Consider the following 14400-nt stretch of genomic DNA (forward strand, 5'->3'; position numbering starts at 1 on the left):
GGAGACGTCGCACAAGAGGGCCGCGCCCGCGCCGTCGAACGGCACCTCGGTGATGCGGAGGCCCGTGACGGCGGTCCGCAAGGCCTGGACGTCGGGGTCAGCGGCCTGGTCCGCTGCCATCCGGGCATAGTCGATGCCGAGGTGGACTGCGTGGGCGACGGCCCGGGAAAGGCAATCCGCCACCGGGTTGTCCTTCCCCGCGACGTGCTGGATGTCCGTCGTGTACTCGGACACGGCCGAGAGGTGACGCTGCTGCCGGGCCGACCACGGCTCGGTGACCTTGCCCATCGCGAAGATCAGCGGCTTGTGGTCGACGAAGGCAGTGAACGCACGGCCCTCGAGCAGATGGCGGAAGTGCCTGACCGCCAAGTGAAGCCCGAGCAACTCGCGGTCGAAGGTACTGTAACGGCGTTCGGGTGGGCGAAGCTGCTGGCTAAAGAACGCCAGCGGTTGCCAAGCTCCACGCACCCATTGCTCGTGCACCGCGCCCACCACGTAGTCCGAGGCATCGGTGGTGAGGGCGATCGGTGCATCGGGCGCCAGGTGCGCGAGCATGGTGGCATTAGCCAAGGCGAGCTTTGCGCTCGTGAACGCCGTGTCCATCTGCTCGGTCCAGGTAACGTCGCCTTTGCCCGGCTTACCTCGGAGAGCTTCGTGCAGGGGGCGCAGGAGCTGGGCGATACGGGGCAGGAACCGATGGTAAAAGTTCACCATGCCCAGGAACTCCTGCAGCCCTCTGATCGTGCGGGGGCGCGGAAACCCCTTCACCGCCTCCACCTTGGCCGGCAGGGGGACGGCTCCGTGCCTGGTGACACGGTGCCCCAGAAAATCGATTATGGTGGCGCCGAACCGGCACTTTGCGGGGTTCACAATCAGGCCATGCTGGCCCAGGCGTTCGAAGAGCGTGCGGAGGTGGCGTAGGTGCTCTTCGCGGAACGCACTGGCGACGAGGATATCGTCCAGGTAGACGTAGACAAAATCCAAGTCGCGCAGGACGCTGTCCATCAGTCGCTGGAACGCCTGAGCCGCATTCTTCAGACCGAAGGGCATGCGCAGGAACTCGAAGAGTCCGAATGGCGTGATGACCGCCGTCTTCGGGATGTCCTCCGGCCTGACAGGGACCTGATGGTAGCCGCGTATGAGGTCCACCTTCGAGAAGAAGGACATGCCCGCCAAACGGGCGGAAAAGTCCTGAATGTGGGGGACCGGGTAGCGGTCGGGAGTCGTGGCGTCATTGAGACGGCGATAGTCCCCGCACGGTCGCCATCCCCCGCCGGGCTTCGGCACGATGTGCAGCGGCGACGCCCAAGCGCTCTCTGAGCGCCGAACGATGCCGAGTCGCTCCAGGGTAGCGAACGCCGCTTTTGCCACCGCCAGCTTCGTCGGCTCGAGGCGGAGTGCCCGGGCATAGACCGGTGGCCCGACGGTAGGGATGTGATGGGCCACCCCGTGCTTGACGGCCCCCGCCGAGAAGGTGGGCCGCGTGAGGGCCGGGAAGCCGGCGAGGAGGCGGGTGAATGCGTCCGCTGCCGGAAGCGTACAGACCAACGTGGCCGGAACCGAACCGTTCGGCAAGCCACTTGGCAAGCCACTCGTTGAGCTGCTCGACGAGCTGGGCAACGCACAAGCGAGCGAGCTGAACGTCTCAGCCTGGACAAGACGTCTGCGCTTGACGTCGACCAGGAGCCCATTAGCGCACAGGAAGTCCGCGCCAAGCAGTGCCATGGGCACGTCGGCGGTGACGAACGTCCATCGGAAAACCTGCCCTCCGAACCGCAGAGAGAGGCAGCGTTTTCCGTACGTACGGATGGGCGTCCCGTTCGCGGCAAGCAGCGTGGGGCCCCCACCCGCGGCGTGCTTGTCTGACGTGCCGGCGGGAACGACACTCACCTGCACTCCCGTGTCGCACAGGTAACGGCGCCCGGAGAAGGTGTCCGTTATGAACAGCAGGCTGCTCGAACGGCCGGCGCTCATCGCCACTATTGAGCGCCGGCCCGGGCGTTTCCCGACCTGTTGAAGGAGCATGGCGGATGACACTGCCGAGCTTCGTGGCCGAACTTGGCGTGGAACCAGCACCAGGTGGTGGAGCTGGAGGAGCGCGGCTGGCTCTGCCAGGCCGGTGGAGTTGGCGGGTTTCCCCGCGGTGGCGGTTTTTGCCGCAGCGGTGGGCGGGGCGTGGCGGCAGTCACGAGGTGCGTATCAGCATGCTGCGTATGCTGTATAAGCTGATGCTTTGGATCAGCAGCATCAGCAGCATCAGCAGCATCAGCCACGAGGGCCGTGACGGCCACGCCGACTCTCGCCCGCGTGTCCGAAGCGGCGAAGTACTTGTCCGCCTCGTCTGCCAATGCTCGGGGTTCCGTTAGCCCGGTCCCGGCCAACGCGAGGCGAACCTGCGCTGGAAGTTGGCGATGGAAAAGCGCCCGGAATAGAGAACCGGGGGCTTCGTCGCCCAACAGTGACAGCATATGGTCCATTCGGACCGACGGGCGCGTGCCACCGAGCTCGGGGAGATCCAGGAGGCGGTCGGCCCGTGCGTCGTCCGTGAGGCCGAACGTGGCTAGGAGTAGCCGCATGAGTGCCTCGTACTTGTGGCCGTCCGGTGGGTGGCGAAGGACGGACACAACTCGAGCGGCCGTGCCGGGCCCGAGGGAGGCGACGACGTGGCAATAGCGCGTGTCATCGCCGGTGAGGCGCCGAAGCTGAAATTGGGCTTCGGCCTGGATGAACCAGACTTCGGCCTGAGCCTCCCAAAATTCGGGAAGTTTGATGAAGTTGGCCATGGCAATGGCGTCGCGTGTGGAAGGATCGCTCCGGCAGATCCAACGTCGAGGGGGTCACCAGTAAAGTGCGGCGTTATGCGCGCTGCTTGCGAGCAAGGAGGAAGCGGACAAGCGGTAACTTATAAGCGTCTTTATTTCAGGAGCTCACTGTAACACTGGCCCGCTCCGGGCTGCGCGCCCGGTGTATATCATGAGGCCACGCCTACCCCTCGGGCGTGGCCACCGCCCACTTGGTGCGCGGCATGATGTCACCACACCAGTGGGCTTTTGTGTCCGCCACAATATAAGCACACCTGACACTAGGCCGAGGCTTCAGACTTTAGCACGCTGACGAGGCTGCACCATCTAATAAACTGTTCTAGCCCATCATTAATGAGGGGCTCTTGTCTAGTTCATATAAATGCGGCATTATTGGTTGGGGGTGAATACTTTTACAGGCCACTGTGTATCTTAGACTTAGAGTCACAAATTATGACTCTTGGCATTGCCTAGAAACCCATTAGAATGTTAAGAATCGTGTTATTTTCAACCTTTGCCATATTTACATAAATAACGAGTATAGCTGTAAACTTAATTCTTCTACATTTTTTATAATACTGGCAATACCCTTTCCCTCAGTAGTGTAATCAGTGATTACACTACTTGCACCATTCTACATGTACAGGCGAAAATTGTAAGTAAGTCGTCCTCCCACCCTCAAGGGGGAGGGGGAGAAGGTATTGTATGCCCATGCCCTCACCCTGGGTACCACGCGGCCCGCACATGCATGCAAAATTTGATAGGCCAAGCCGTTTTCGATTCTATAAGTTTCAGAGGTACATGCATATATACAGACATACATATGTACTTGAAGTGAAACACACAAAGAAAAGATCCTTATGGCACGTAATTATTGTTGTTGCAGCTGTCATTGTGCCTGTGGTTGTTGTTTGTGTTCCTTCCGTGCATTTATATATTTTTTCAATTGCTTTGAGAACAGCTGTTCACCACCATCTCTTATATTCCCCCATCCAAAACCTTGATCTTTTCTACCTCCGCTAATTCACCCCAGATCCACTTTTTTGAAATTCCAACTTCTTTCCTGGAAGTCCTTGCAGTGTCCATATGTTTTATACCTCTCCCGCCTCCCCCCAAGCCCTCCCCCTCCCACATTTCTCCCGATGTCCCTGCTCTCAAAATAATGTTGTGTTTGTGTCCTTCCCCCTCTCTCCCCATCTTGTCTACCGCTCCCCTTGTTTTTTGTGTTTTATGTGTCGGTTTCACTTTTTGTGTGATTAATGTTCGCTCTTTCACGAGCCTCGATCTTGTATACAAAAAAAAATTAAAAAGCCTAACCCTAACAACTAACCCTAATCCTACCTAACATCCTGTCTTAATACAAGTAGCATTTTGATGCTCATCCCAAGAATGCGAGAATAAATTGTCACCCGCAATGTGTCGACCGGCTCGATCTGAAGACCATGCAGTGCAGGGCAGGCAGAGCGCATCCTCCCTGAAGGTCATCCATGAGCGAGAGGGGCTTTTACTGACAATTCTGAGAGTGACAGGTAATTCTCTTGAGAACAACTGTTTTCATAAGCTGATACTCAAAATCTGTAACACTAGATCCTTCAGCTGGATTTTAACCCTTCACACCTGCAATTCCTTCATGCTTGTTCAATGTTATGATGATAATGTGTGTTGCCCATTATACTCAATTAGATGTTAATTTGTTTACTACTGTGATCTCAGGCTAATGAAAGAGCTCGAGCATGCATCATATGTAAGACAAGGGCACGAGTACACATTCGGTACGCTTTTAAGTTAATAATAGAAATGCACAAGTCAACAAATGTAGATGGGACTTGGAAGTAGAATCACCAAATCATGAACCATATGCTCAGAAGGGAACCCCAAACAGGTCGACCCAATTGGACTGCTTTTCATCTTCATTTCTTATTTTATTAAAGTCCTTCCTTGGCACCTCTGAGCTCCTCACCACGTACAAAGCTTCCATCCGCAGCTCAATGGAATACTGCTCTCCCCTCCGGGCTGGTGCTCCTGCCTCACACCTAGCTCGGCTTCACGCTGTTGAAACCAAAGCTTTCAGAATCGTTGGAATCTCCCACGATGAAACTGTTTCTGAGGGCATCCACTCACTCACCGCAGGCAGGTTGGTGGTCTTTCTGTCTTCTACCGACTCCTCTCTGGCCTAGCTCCCCTGCTCTGTCCATGCTGTGTCCCCTAAATATTCCTACAGGTCGCACAAGATCTGCCAGCAACCCTCTTCTGGGTTCAGCAACCCAAAATCAAGACTCTCTGCTCACCTTCACTCATTCATTCCTCGTTTCTCCCATCTCTGGAACAAACTCCCTCAATCTCTTCAATCCCACTCCTCCCTCCAGGTCTTAAAAACAGCTGTTCTCCACCATCTCTTATCTTCCCCATCCAAAACCGTGATCTTTTCTACCCCCGCTAATTCACCCCAAATACACTTTTTTGAATACCAACTTCCTTCCTGGAAGTCCTTGCAGTGTCCATATGTTTTATACTTCTCCCACCCCTCCCCCCCCTTCCCATGCCTCCTCCCCCCCAAGCCCTCCCACAGATCTCCCGATGTCCCTGCTCTCAAATGTTGTGTTTGTGTGCTTCCCCTTATCTCCCCATCTTTACCGCTACCCTTATTATATGTTTTGTGTGTCTGTTTGATTTTTTGTGTGATAAATGTTAGCTCTTTCACGAGCCTCGATCCTGTATACAAAAAAAATAAAAATACAAAACCTTGATCTTTTCTACCCCCGTTAATTCACCCCAAATCCACCTCTTTAAATCTCCGACTTCATTCCTGAAATTCCTAGTAGTATCAATTCGTTTTATTCCATGTACCCCTTCCTTCCCCCTCCGCCCCTTCCCCCCAAGCCCTCTCCCTCCTACAGATCTCCCGATGTCCCTGTTCTCTACTGTTGTGCTTGTGTGCTTCCCTCTCTCTCGCCATTTTGTCTCCACCTCCCTTTATTATGTTTTATGTGTCCGTTTATGTTTTTTTGTGTGTCTTATGTGATAATGTGTGTTTAATGTTCTAGCTCTTACACGAGCCTCGATCTTGTAGAAAAAAAAAATGAAAGAAAAAGAAGTATTACTATAGATCATTTTGTGTGCTTCAGACGTGTCCGTGTCCTTCTGCTTCGTGTCCTTCTAAAACGAAAGACTTATTGATGTCGTAAAATAATAAATGTTACCATTGGAACCGCTACATTTACCTTCTATTCTCGCTCATTCGCATTTCAATTACAGAAACACTGGCTTTTAAAGTAGACATCTTTGTGAATAAAAGGACACAAATTTTTGTTCCAGGTAAATCAATTATTATCTTTCCAACGGTACTATATGTATTATTCTATAACAGCAGGAACTGCTACATTAAAGCTCGAGGTACTGCTTCTTCATGTGACTGACGGACAGACGTGTCTCCTTTTTGTAATAGTAACACCTGTTCACTCCTGGTGCAAAAAAGGTGTCAATACCCGGTCCCTCTGGCAGTTTGCAGAGGTTAAATCACTTGCACTATTTCTCCATACAAACCGTATTCCCGTTCTCGCCAGGAAGGAGAGGGAGTAGGGGATTGCTTTGTGTCCGTGACCTGCCCCTGGGCATCCTGAGCACATATGCAGAATTTGGTGGAGATTGGCCCAGCAGTCTTCAATTCTATAATGATCATACATACATAAATACATACATCCGCACATACAGAGAATTGCCTTATTTTATATAGTAGGGTATCTAAGACCACGTCACATGATCAATACTTATGTTTTTTGGACCAAAAAACCTTAAGGTCCATTTTTTGGACCTTACGAGGGCCCAACTGCCCTCGAATATCTTGTCGATCTGATTTGAAATCCATTGTTTTTATCTGCTTTCCTGTTTGAACTTCACTCGATAATATTATCTTTGTGTGCAAAATGTGCTTGAAATTAACAAAAAAAAATTCGTCTGAAATTGAAAAAATGAAACTGATACACCTGAAAGTGAGTGAAGCAATATTCTCACAAAGTGGGACAGTTTTGTGTCTGACCTCTACTCTTCCTGCTCGGCAATTATAAACAAAGGGAAAATGAAAACAAATACTATGACAAGATAAACAGAAGAAATGTTTAACAAGTACACATACATTCAAAGTACACCGCCCCATGCCAAATAATTAAATATGCTGCAGCGCGGCATTGCCGGGGCGCCTCTGGCGCCCGGCAATACCGCAGTGCAGCTCATTGAGGCTGCATTGGGAGGGAGAGGTGTACACTAATTGATTGATTAATTGTATAATTAAAATCAATAAAAGATTATCACAAAATATTTTCATAATCAATTGGCTAATCGCATAACTAAACCACTGGTGCTTCATCCGAAGATGTATCTTTTAGAAATTTAATTAAATAAGTCACTTATAAATAATTAAATAATTAATTGATTACTCAATAAATAATTAATCGATTAATCAATAAATAATTAATAGATGAAATGATTAATCAATAAATCAAAAATATCCTTGATAGCCACATCACTTGGTCACTCATGTCCAAATATTAGCTTCCCAGCTCAAAAGGTGCCTGAGATATTGGCCAAATGAGAAAGAAAATAAATAAATGATTAATAATGAAAATAAATAAATAATAATCATAAAAAAATTAAATTATTAATCAATTTGGTCAGAGAACACATAAACTACCACTATTTCATCAGAATCTGTAACTTTAAAAAAAAAAAATTTTTTGTCATTAATCGAATAATTAAATAATTAATCGATTAATTGATTAATTAATAAATCAAAAATATCCTTTGCAGTCTAATCACCTGGTCATTGGCATGTCCAAATATCAGCTTCCTAACTCAAAAGGTGCCTGAGTTAATGGTCAGAAGAGAAAGGAAATTTGATTAATTAAATAAGTACTTAATTAATCGCTAATAATTAAATAACTCCTCAATTTATTGATTAATCAAAAAAAAAAAATACCGTTTTTGACAAAGGACTTGCTCACTATTGTGCTGAAATTTCAGCTTCCTAGCTCAAAGGATGGCTGAGATATCGCCCGGACAACCAAGAAAGAAAACAAACAAACAAGAAAGAAAACAAGAAAACAAACAAGAAACCAGAGTGAAAACTGAGTACTCTCTTTCAGTGTGCGTCACTGCCGAGCCCCCTTTGGTGCCCGGCAAGGACGATTTGCAATGCCTGGAGATGGCATAGGAAAGGAGCGGTGTACAATAAACAAATTGCAAATAAACAAAATACCGTATTCAAAATAAAATGGTGTGAAATAAGCTTTTGTAAACTTTTAATCAATTTCACGTTTGTTCTCTTGTGGTTGCTTTACGCGATGCGTTCCAATAACCCAGATGTTTCATTTGTTCAATCCAGCATTGATGATTTCATTCAATCAATCCAGCATTGATGATTTCATTCAATCAATCCAGCATTGATGATTTCATTCAATCAATCCAGCATTGATGATTTCATTCAATCAATCCAGCATTGATGATTTCATTCAATCAATCCAGCATTGATGATTTCATTCAATCAATCCAGCATTGATGATTTCATTCAATCAATCCAGCATTGATGATTTCATTCAATCAATCCAGCATTGATGATTTCATTCAATCAATCCAGCATTGATGATTTCATTCAATCAATCCAGCATTGATGATTTCATTCAATCAAACCAGCATTGATGATTTCATTCAAACAATCCAGCATTGATGATTTCAATCATCAATCATCAATTGAATCAATTCATTCAATCAATCCAGCATTGATGATTTCATTCAATCAATCCAGCATTGATGATTTCATTCAATCAATCCAGCATTGATGATTTCATTCAATCAAACAATCCAGCATTGATGATTTCATTCAAACAATCCAGCATTGATGATTTCATTCAATCAATCCAGCTTTGATGATTTCATTCAATCAATCCAGCATTGATGATTTCATTCAATCAATCCAGCATTGATGATTTCATTCAATCAATCCAGCTTTGATGATTTCATTCAATCAATCCAGCATTGATGATTTCATTCAATCAATCCAGCATTGATGATTTCATTCAATCAATCCAGCTTTGATGATTTCATTCAATCAATCCAGCATTGATGATTTCATTCAATCAATCCAGCATTGATGATTTCATTCAATCAATCCAGCATTGATGATTTCATTCAATCAATCCAGCATTGATGATTTCATTCAATCAATCCAGCATTGATGATTTCATTCAATCAATCCAGCATTGATGATTTCATTCAATCAATCCAGCATTGATGATTTCATTCAATCAATCCAGCATTGATGATTTCATTCAATCAATCCAGCATTGATGATTTCATTCAATCAATCCAGCATTGATGATTTCATTCAATCAATCCAGCATTGATGATTTCATTCAATCAATCCAGCATTGATGATTTCATTCAATCAATCCAGCATTGATGATTTCATTCAATCAAACCAGCATTGATGATTTCATTCAAACAATCCAGCATTGATGATTTCAATCATCAATCATCAATTGAATCAATTCATTCAATCAATCCAGCATTGATGATTTCATTCAATCAATCCAGCATTGAAGATTTCATTCAATCAATCCAGCATTGATGATTTCATTCAATCAAACAATCCAGCATTGATGATTTCATTCAAACAATCCAGCATTGATGATTTCATTCAATCAATCCAGCTTTGATGATTTCATTCAATCAATCCAGCATTGATGATTTCATTCAATCAATCCAGCATTGATGATTTCATTCAATCAATCCAGCTTTGATGATTTCATTCAATCAATCCAGCATTGATGATTTCATTCAATCAATCCAGCATTGATGATTTCATTCAATCAATCCAGCTTTGATGATTTCATTCAATCAATCCAGCATTGATGATTTCATTCAATCAATCCAGCATTGATGATTTCATTCAATCAATCCAGCATTGATGATTTCATTCAATCAATCCAGCTTTGATGATTTCATTCAATCAATCCAGCATTGATGATTTCATTCAATCAATCCAGCATTGATGATTTCATTCAATCAATCCAGCATTGATGATTTCATTCAATCAATCCAGCATTGATGATTTCATTCAATCAATCCAGCTTTGATGATTTCATTCAATCAATCCAGCTTTGATGATTTCATTCAATCAATCCAGCATTGATGATTTCATTCAATCAATCCAGCATTGATGATTTCATTCAATCAATCCAGCTTTGATGATTTCATTCAATCAATCCAGCATTGATGATTTCATTCAATCAATCCAGCATTGATGATTTCATTCAATCAATCCAGCATTGATGATTTCATTCAATCAATCCAGCATTGATGATTTCATTCAATCAATCCAGCATTGATGATTTCATTCAATCAATCCAGCTTTGATGATTTCATTCAATCAATCCAGCATTGATGATTTCATTCAATCAATCCAGCATTGATGATTTCATTCAATCAATCCAGCATTGATGATTTCATTCAATCAATCCAGCATTGATGATTTCATTCAATCAATCCAGCATTGATGATTTCATTCAATCAATCCAGCATTGATGATTTCATTCAATCAATCCAGCATTGATGATTTCATTCAATCAATCCAGCATTGATGATTTCATTCAATCAATCCAGCATTGATGATTTCATTCAATCAATCCAGCATTGATGATTTCATTCAATCAATCCAGCATTGATGATTTCATTCAATCAATCCAGCATTGATGATTTCATTCAATCAATCCAGCATTGATGATTTCATTCAATCAATCCAGCATTGATGATTTCATTCAATCAATCCAGCATTGATGATTTCATTCAATCAATCCAGCATTGATGATTTCATTCAATCAATCCAGCATTGATGATTTCATTCAATCAATCCAGCATTGATGATTTCATTCAATCAAACCAGCATTGATGATTTCATTCAATCAATCCAGCATTGATGATTTCATTCAATCAAACCAGCATTGATGATTTCATTCAATCAATCCAGCATTGATGATTTCATTCAATCAAACCAGCATTGATGATTTCATTCAATCAATCCAGCATTGATGATTTCATTCAATCAATCCAGCATTGATGATTTCATTCAATCAATCCAGCATTGATGATTTCATTCAATCAATCCAGCATTGATGATTTCATTCAATCAATCCAGCATTGATGATTTCATTCAATCAATCCAGCATTGATGATTTCATTCAATCAATCCAGCATTGATGATTTCATTCAATCAATCCAGCATTGATGATTTCATTCAATCAAACCAGCATTGATGATTTCATTCAATCAATCCAGCATTGATGATTTCATTCAATCAAACCAGCATTGATGATTTCATTCAATCAATCCAGCATTGATGATTTCATTCAATCAAACCAGCATTGATGATTTCATTCAATCAATCCAGCATTGATGATTTCATTCAATCAATCCAGCATTGATGATTTCATTCAATCAATCCAGCATTGATGATTTCATTCAATCAATCCAGCATTGATGATTTCATTCAATCAATCCAGCATTGATGATTTCATTCAATCAATCCAGCATTGATGATTTCATTCAATCAATCCAGCATTGATGATTTCATTCAATCAATCCAGCATTGATGATTTCATTCAATCAATCCAGCATTGATGATTTCATTCAATCAATCCAGCATTGATGATTTCATTCAATCAATCCAGCATTGATGATTTCATTCAATCAATCCAGCATTGATGATTTCATTCAATCAAACCAGCATTGATGATTTCATTCAATCAATCCAGCATTGATGATTTCATTCAATCAATCCAGCATTGATGATTTCATTCAATCAATCCAGCATTGATGATTTCATTCAATCAATCCAGCATTGATGATTTCATTCAATCAATCCAGCATTGATGATTTCATTCAATCAAACCAGCATTGATGATTTCATTCAATCAATCCAGCATTGATGATTTCATTCAATCAAACCAGCATTGATGATTTCATTCAATCAATCCAGCATTGATGATTTCATTCAATCAAACCAGCATTGATGATTTCATTCAATCAATCCAGCATTGATGATTTCATTCAATCAATCCAGCATTGATGATTTCATTCAATCAATCCAGCATTGATGATTTCATTCAATCAATCCAGCATTGATGATTTCATTCAATCAATCCAGCATTGATGATTTCATTCAATCAATCCAGCATTGATGATTTCATTCAATCAATCCAGCATTGATGATTTCATTCAATCAATCCAGCATTGATGATTTCATTCAATCAATCCAGCATTGATGATTTCATTCAATCAATCCAGCATTGATGATTTCATTCAATCAATCCAGCATTGATGATTTCATTCAATCAATCCAGCATTGATGATTTCATTCAATCAAACCAGCATTGATGATTTCATTCAATCAATCCAGCATTGATGATTTCATTCAATCAAACCAGCATTGATGATTTCATTCAATCAATCCAGCATTGATGATTTCATTCAATCAAACCAGCATTGATGATTTCATTCAATCAATCCAGCATTGATGATTTCATTCAATCAATCCAGCATTGATGATTTCATTCAATCAATCCAGCATTGATGATTTCATTCAATCAATCCAGCATTGATGATTTCATTCAATCAATCCAGCATTGATGATTTCATTCAATCAATCCAGCATTGATGATTTCATTCAATCAATCCAGCATTGATGATTTCATTCAATCAATCCAGCATTGATGATTTCATTCAATCAATCCAGCATTGATGATTTCATTCAATCAATCCAGCATTGATGATTTCATTCAATCAATCCAGCATTGATGATTTCATTCAATCAATCCAGCATTGATGATTTCATTCAATCAAACCAGCATTGATGATTTCATTCAATCAATCCAGCATTGATGATTTCATTCAATCAAACCAGCATTGATGATTTCATTCAATCAATCCAGCATTGATGATTTCATTCAATCAATCCAGCATTGATGATTTCATTCAATCAATCCAGCATTGATGATTTCATTCAATCAATCCAGCATTGATGATTTCATTCAATCAATCCAGCATTGATGATTTCATTCAATCAATCCAGCATTGATGACCAGCAGCTGCAAGTTTACTAAAATAACAGTAAAAGTTTTAAAAAGTAACAATTTGTGGAAAGTTAAAGCAAACTTTATGGTTTAAAAGGATAGATATTAGATACTGTTACTTTTTCACTTTCTCAGGACATATTATAATCTCTCCCTAAATTAAACTGAAATAAACAAATAAATAACATGTTGAGCGTTCCAAAATTTCATCCAAATAAGTCTTTCGTCTTCGTTTTTCACGATGAAATGAATGACTAATTGGGATGACAAATTTCTAATACTACCAACTTCCTACTTTATCTTAATTGCCAATGTTCATTATTCTTCTATCACATATTTTTCTTTTTGCCAAATACACATTTTCTCTTACGTGAAAGTTGCATTAATCATAAAATATTCGAGGTTATTTAAATATGACAAAGCTGTAAGAATGAATTTGAAACGTTAGCCTTGACAAAGTTATGGAATTGAGTGAGCAGATGGACATAAAGCATCAAGTTTATGTTCCATCTACTTCCTCTATGTACAAAACCCATACCTGTGTGGCCATGTTGCATTCGTGGTAGGAAAGTGCTGACTTGGTAAGAATGAAGAATCTCTCCTTGTAGTTGAGGGGTGATATTATCCGCCGTTGCTGCGATCGTTTCACCAGAATCTCAGACAACAGGCCTTCCTGAAGAGGGTGCCGGCATGACTTGCTCAGCTGCACGGAGCCCTGACTCCCAGGCATGGTCGACCAGCCAGGAGGATGGTCGTTTGGAGAAAAGCAGGACATACTTACGACTGTGCACAATTGTTGAAGAAAATGTACCAAATACGCAGGTGACTCTTTCAAACCAGATATGTTGTTTTCCACTATGGAATATCTGTCTGGCCAGCTTTTCTTAGACCACTTCCGTTAACATGTCAACTATTATAGTCCGTCAACATTCCCTATTATTTATAAACTTCTGCATTTCATACTTGTTTCTGCTGTTTTCCCAGATACCAAACACTTTCCTTGCCTATCGTGTCCATAACTCTGCCGACTCTGGCCTTGCCGGACTCCGTGTGCGTTGGCGTACCCGATGCTTTCCGCCCCACCGTTCACTCAAGGAAGTGGCTTGGAAAGGGAACTTGAAGAGCTACAAAAGTTGGGCAATTGCATTTTACTGAAAAGGAAACTTGCACTACTTTTCCATAAATGCCAACAAACTTGCAGTCAATCAAAATCAAATTTGCCAGGAACCCCCTTCTTGCTCCCCCTCCCACCCCCCACCAAAACATCCAAGTTATGAACTTTTGATGTTCACATGTTATGAAAAATTGCTTTGTTTTGGCTCCTCTCTGCAACCACATGTAACTTTCACCACAGTTCCAAGCTCATGCATGAAACAATTGAAGTCCCACTTGCTTTCTTATCTTATTTCCAATAGTTTGCAGCTATTTATCAGTTTATTTTTATTTTTTGCAATCACTTTAACACATGTGATTGAACTCCT

General features: G+C 42.6%; 1 protein-coding gene across 1 annotated transcript in view; it reads right to left on the minus strand.

Annotated features, from left to right (window-relative positions):
* Nucleotides 1-14011, minus strand: part of LOC137437802 (tyrosine-protein kinase Tec) — a 107481-nt gene extending 93470 nt beyond the window's left edge. The window contains exon 1 of the mRNA XM_078768615.1: nucleotides 13458-14011. Within this exon, the coding sequence (XP_078624741.1) occupies nucleotides 13458-13694 (237 nt within the window). The 5' untranslated portion in view covers nucleotides 13695-14011. The remainder of the gene's footprint in view (nucleotides 1-13457) is intronic.
* Between the last annotated feature and the right edge of the window lie 389 nt (nucleotides 14012-14400).

The sequence above is a fragment of the Myxine glutinosa genome (genome assembly GCF_964187855.1).
Source record: "Myxine glutinosa chromosome 12 unlocalized genomic scaffold, kmMyxGlut1.1 SUPER_12_unloc_1, whole genome shotgun sequence".
In the NCBI taxonomy this organism is placed as follows: domain Eukaryota; kingdom Metazoa; phylum Chordata; class Myxini; order Myxiniformes; family Myxinidae; genus Myxine; species Myxine glutinosa.